The 5,167-nt window shown below is 33.7% G+C and overlaps 2 protein-coding genes across 2 annotated transcripts; one reads left to right on the top strand and one right to left on the bottom strand.

Moving 5' to 3' along the window:
• The first annotated feature begins 1,139 nt into the window (after positions 1-1,139).
• On the top strand, positions 1,140-3,134 carry LOC145160289 (peroxidase 51-like). The gene is made up of 3 exons (XM_079079420.1): positions 1,140-1,490; positions 1,577-1,777; positions 2,355-3,134. The coding sequence occupies exons 1-3, from the start codon at positions 1,278-1,280 to the stop codon at positions 2,925-2,927; spliced, it is 987 nt and encodes a 328-aa protein (XP_078935546.1). The 5' UTR covers positions 1,140-1,277; the 3' UTR covers positions 2,928-3,134.
• Positions 3,135-3,177: 43 nt separating this feature from the next.
• On the bottom strand, positions 3,178-4,960 carry LOC145160290 (uncharacterized). The gene is made up of 2 exons (XM_079079422.1): positions 4,750-4,960; positions 3,178-4,422 (listed from the first exon to the last, which is right to left on the bottom strand). Exon 2 carries the CDS (start codon positions 4,225-4,227, stop codon positions 3,373-3,375), a length of 855 nt encoding a protein of 284 aa, XP_078935548.1. The 5' UTR covers positions 4,228-4,422; positions 4,750-4,960; the 3' UTR covers positions 3,178-3,372.
• Between the last annotated feature and the right edge of the window lie 207 nt (positions 4,961-5,167).

Below are 5,167 nucleotides of genomic sequence, written 5' to 3'. Positions count from 1 at the left end.
ATATGAATGCTTTCATTCAGAGGTTATCAAAGATCGTTCGGAAACTATATTATAAAATTAAACGTGTTGATGTCATTGGTCGAAAACAAATAACTTTAAGGAAAAAGTTGGGAATGAGTATGTTTTTTTGAGATTTCTAGTGAGACTCATCTCCTTATATAACCAAAATCTGCACATTTCCCCCAAAAAAAGCCGATTTAAATCTTTTTTGGCTTTTTTTTCTTTGTTTTCTCAAACAAATTGCTAAACCACAATTCAAAATTTTGTTGTATTTTCTTTTTGAATAAGTAAGTTGCAAAAAGCTAGTATTTCACAAACCATGTGAAAAAACTTTTTTCCTTATATGATCATAAAGTGACTTTACATTTATTTGGAATTTCGGAAAATATATTCTCACTAGATAAATAATCATTTTGTCGTGAATATATAAAAGATGGTGAAGTCACTTTTAAGACCTCTCCATTTTCGATATTTTTGTACTTATCCCTTTGAGAGATATAGTATGTGGCCTAGTTTTTACCGAAGAGTAAATATAGCACCTAGATTTTTGCAAAATAATATATTGTGTTACAATAATCAATGATCTTCTCAAAAACATCGTGTTTAGTTTTATGTCATAAACTAAACATCGCCGGCCATACGCAAGCCGGAATGAAACCTGCGTTGACTTGACTAGGCAATCATAGATGCCATATGTCTGTTTCCAAAACGACATACCAAAGGAATCCCAAATTCCAATCCTCCAAACAATAAAGAAACTATTCTTCATGCACATTCCTTAGATATGCCCTTCACGTTTAAAGTTTTTGGATCCTCTCTCCCCTCCATTAATAGATAAAAGCATATTCAAGAGTCGTCGTCAACCAACCCATCACATCGTATCACTTATAATATGATCAACTTCAACTTATATTATTATAGATGAATAAAACCATACGTGCTAACACACACAACTTAGATACGCTTCTTCCCTAATTTTAATGTAACAACTTGACGATGTTTCTGGATTTAAGTTGAAAGATGAGATGTTAACATTTTATCGAACACTATAATTGACCATTTGGATGTTGGAATCTAAATGTAACACGATTCTATATATATAAACAAAAACAATATAGGAAACAAACAATTTATTTTGCCCAGAAAATCAAAAAAATCCAAACCAAACAGCTGGCTTAGCCTCTTATACACCCTTCTTTATTTAATATATAAACCTTACTCCTACTACTATATACCACCTCAAAGGCTCAAACACATACACATACTACACACTAATCATGGGTCGGGTCATTCTTATTCAAATACTATCTCTCTCATGTCTTCTCATCTTCTCAAACTTAGCTTCTGCACAACTGAAACAGAATTACTACGCAACCATCTGCCCAAATGTTGAAACTATCGTTAGAAACGCTGTGAGGGCTAAAGTTCAACAGACTTTTGTCACCATTCCTGGAACTCTTCGATTGTTCTTCCATGATTGCTTTGTACAGGTACGTTTGTTAATTCTATTTCTAATTATATCATATATATGATCAATCAGAAGATGGATGATTCAAATCTTTATAATGTAAAACAGGGATGTGATGCTTCGGTTATGATAGCATCTAGTGGATCAAACAAAGCAGAAAAAGACCACCCGGATAATTTGTCACTAGCCGGAGATGGGTTTGATACTGTTATCAAAGCTAAAGCTGCCATTGATGCTGTTCCAAGTTGTAGGAATAAGGTCTCCTGTGCTGATATTCTCACCATGGCTACCCGTGATGTTGTAGCGTTGGTGAGTAGTTAATAATTTTATTTCCTGCAACTTTATATTAAAAAATTAAAGTTTATCTAACAAAAACCAATTATCAAAAACAATTTTCCAATAATTTTTTTTGAAAAAAATAACTGATTTATCAAATAATCTATCTGAAATAAATTTATTTAGTTTTTCTTTTCTAAGCACATTTCATATTTCAATACATGGTATTTCAGAAAAAAAATTACTTGACATTAACATTTAATCATTTATATAACTAAATATAGAATAAAATACGGGATATAATAATAAACAGTAAAAATATAATAAAATCGCCATGATTTTAATATTTGATGAATGGAATATTTTGGATATTTAAATAAACAGATTAATTAGTAAAACATAACAAAAAATTTAAATTTAAATTTAAATATAATTAAAAAGTTAAACGAAATGTCCTTGAAAAAACTGAGTTAAATGTAAAAATGACAAAACCAAAATAAACAGTTAATAAAAAGAAATCTATGTTTTTCAATAGAAATAACATTTTCGGTAGTTATTTCGAATAATAATAAATTAAAAACGTATAATGCTCTTATATAAATATTTGCAGGCGGGTGGGCCATCCTATCCGGTGGAGCTCGGGAGATTAGACGGGTTGAGTTCAACCGCCGCTAGTGTAACCGGGAAGCTTCCGAAACCAAATTTGAACTTAAATCAACTCAATTCCATGTTTTCCGCTAAAGGCCTAACCCAAAATGACATGATTGCCCTCTCGGGTGCACACACTCTTGGATTCTCACACTGTGACCAATTTTCAAACAGGATATATAATTTCAGCAAGGTGAACCCCGTTGACCCGACCCTAAGCCCGAGTTATGCCACCCAATTACAACAACAGTGCCCGAAAAATGTTGACCCGAGGATAGCCATAAACATGGATCCAAACACACCAAGAACTTTTGATAATGTGTATTACAAGAATCTACAACAAGGAAAAGGGCTTTTTACTTCTGACCAAGTTCTTTTTAGTGACTCGAGGTCAAGATCGACTGTCAACACATGGGCTTCCAGTTCAAAAGCTTTTAATGATGCGTTTGTTGCGGCTATGGGTAAATTGGGTCGGGTTGGTGTTAAAACGGGTCGAAGTGGGAATATCAGGCGAGATTGTTCTGCGTTTAATTGAGATATTAATTTTAATTAGTATCACAAAGCTAATTATAATTATATGATTTTTATTCAATGACTAAATAAAAAGCAAAAGATTAATGCACAGCTTCCAAAGTGTTGGATGTGATTCCTTTGTAAAGTTTCGCTTCTGAGTATGTATTTGCCGGTTTGTTTTCAATTTTGTGATTGTGAATCTATAAATTCTCACTATTTCATATTAAAAGAGAGTCAATATCTCATTCATGTTAATTCTGATTTATACAAAATAAAGTTAAAATGAAAATCATATAACTGAAAAAGGGCCACTAGAATATTTAAAGTAGCCAGACTTCTTACAAAGTGTTCATGAGATTATACTTCATTAGACAGCAAGAATCATCACTGATATGTATATACAAACTAATGGGTTTTTACTTTTTTTTTTTTTTTTTCTTTCCCAAAACTTTTGTTGTTTCCTACTGTTATAGGCCAATCTTCTCAAGTTTTATACGCCAATTTTCTCCAAGAATCTTGGGGTTGACCTCTGATGTCACCCGAAAATCTAGCATGGATATTTCTTGTTTGTGTAAAGACCTTGAGTGAGCTAACTCCAGATTTGGTTTTATAACACTTTTCAGATAAGAATCAAGCCCATTATTCAATAGTTTGACACAATCCATTGAGATATCCAAACCCTCCATTTTCAACTTCTGCTTCAATCTGTTCTCCAAAGAATTTGTATGTGGCAAATAACGAGTGTAATGACAAGTCTCTGTGTAATAAGAAGAACCTGAATTACAGACCGATTTTCGTGTTTCTTTTGAGTGTATGCTAATACCAAATGGAGCTGTAATCGGGATTCTTCTACAAATGAGTTGTAAACCAGTTTCTTCAGCCATATGAGTCTTCCCATTAAGCCCAAGAGGACTTGGTCTATCTTTATACTTTCTTTCTCGATGAACTGGTGTTCTTCCTTTTCTTGGGGATTGAGGGAATACATCTCTACAGAGAGACTGAAGGTTGCTTCTTGGATCAATGGTGTTGTTAGGATCTTTCAAAGTCAACGGGATGTCAGGTTTGACTTGTTTTGGAGGTGGTGTGTTGGAAAGAGTGGCGTTTTTAATAATTGCCTTGATGAGTTCATTGTGATGACGGAGATTCTCTCTTCCAATCAAACGTATGCAGAGCTTATCAAATTCTGATTTTGAGAGCTTCAGATTGATGTATCTTGTGAGAAGATTGAAGTATTTGTCAGCTTTTTGTGACCCGAGTCTTCTTTCCATTTGAAGTTTCAGATCGAAAGTATCAATTCTAGAACAATGCCGAACTGCTGGCATTTTCTTAGGTGTTTTAATGTCTCACGATCATCAAAGCATCTTCACTCGTTTGGAAGAAATAAACTTTTTACCCAAACAATTCACCAACCACATCTCGCGAAGAACTTCTGAAGAAAACGTGAACTCTGCAGTTTGTTTGACTTCGATGAATAAAAGTCAACTGGAGTCGCTGATTCAAATCCGACCTACGAATTTCTGGAAAAAAAATCACGAAATCTACATAAGAATCAACTCAAAAAAACTTGACGTTACTTCATTGAATCGAATTCCTTATCCAATTCCATTAATCGTGCTACAGTAGTACAGCTGGAAACAAATCATAAAATTGGGAGTGCCAGATTCAATCAACTAAAAATCAGCGACGCCACAATCAAACTAACAAGTAACAATTACAAACAAAGGCATAAACGTCGTGATCGAATGCCATTCCAGAAACGTCAACTGGATACGAATTTCGAGCAATGGAATGGGTGTAAATAATATTCGATAATGAAACAAAAAAAGAAAAAACAGCATGCGAACCTGATTATCAAATACGGAAGTGGAATTTAGAGTTGAATTTTAGTAAAATTCAGATAGATCAGATTGATCGAAGAAGCTTAGTAGTTGGCGAAAGAGATTAGGGCTCGTAAGTGTGTTTGGGGTGTTTTTGGAAGCTTCTTTTGGAGGCGCAGGGAGGGCCAGAGACACGTGCGGTTATTACAAGTGTGAAGTTGTGAGTGGGCGTGGGTTTCCGAAGAGCGTTGCGTTGATGCTTGATAGGGGATAGTGTGTATGCATATGTAATTTTTTTTAAATTAATTAGATAAGATTATTTATAAAAATGGCATTATATTTTGTGTTTTTAACAGTTTTGTAATTTTTGTTTAAACTTTAAAGATGGCTTTATTTTAAATTTTGGACAACATTTGATGATCTTTGACCAAAGATCATTTACCGA

The sequence above is a fragment of the Lactuca virosa genome, chromosome 2 (genome assembly GCF_052849685.1).
Source record: "Lactuca virosa cultivar CGN04683 chromosome 2, Lactuca_virosa_CGN04683_v6, whole genome shotgun sequence".
NCBI lineage: Eukaryota > Viridiplantae > Streptophyta > Magnoliopsida > Asterales > Asteraceae > Lactuca > Lactuca virosa.
Note: the sequence above shows the minus strand (reverse complement) of the source record. Positions and strands in the feature narration are given on the sequence as shown.

Coding starts and splice junctions, on each gene's coding strand:
- LOC145160289 (XM_079079420.1), top strand. CDS start 1,278: ATGGGTCGGGTCATTCTTATTCAAATACTATCTCTCTCATGTCTTCTC. Junction 1,491..1,576: donor TCCATGATTGCTTTGTACAG/GTACGTTTGTTA, acceptor AATGTAAAACAG/GGATGTGATGCTTCGGTTAT. Junction 1,778..2,354: donor CCCGTGATGTTGTAGCGTTG/GTGAGTAGTTAA, acceptor AAATATTTGCAG/GCGGGTGGGCCATCCTATCC.
- LOC145160290 (XM_079079422.1), bottom strand. CDS start 4,227: ATGCCAGCAGTTCGGCATTGTTCTAGAATTGATACTTTCGATCTGAAA.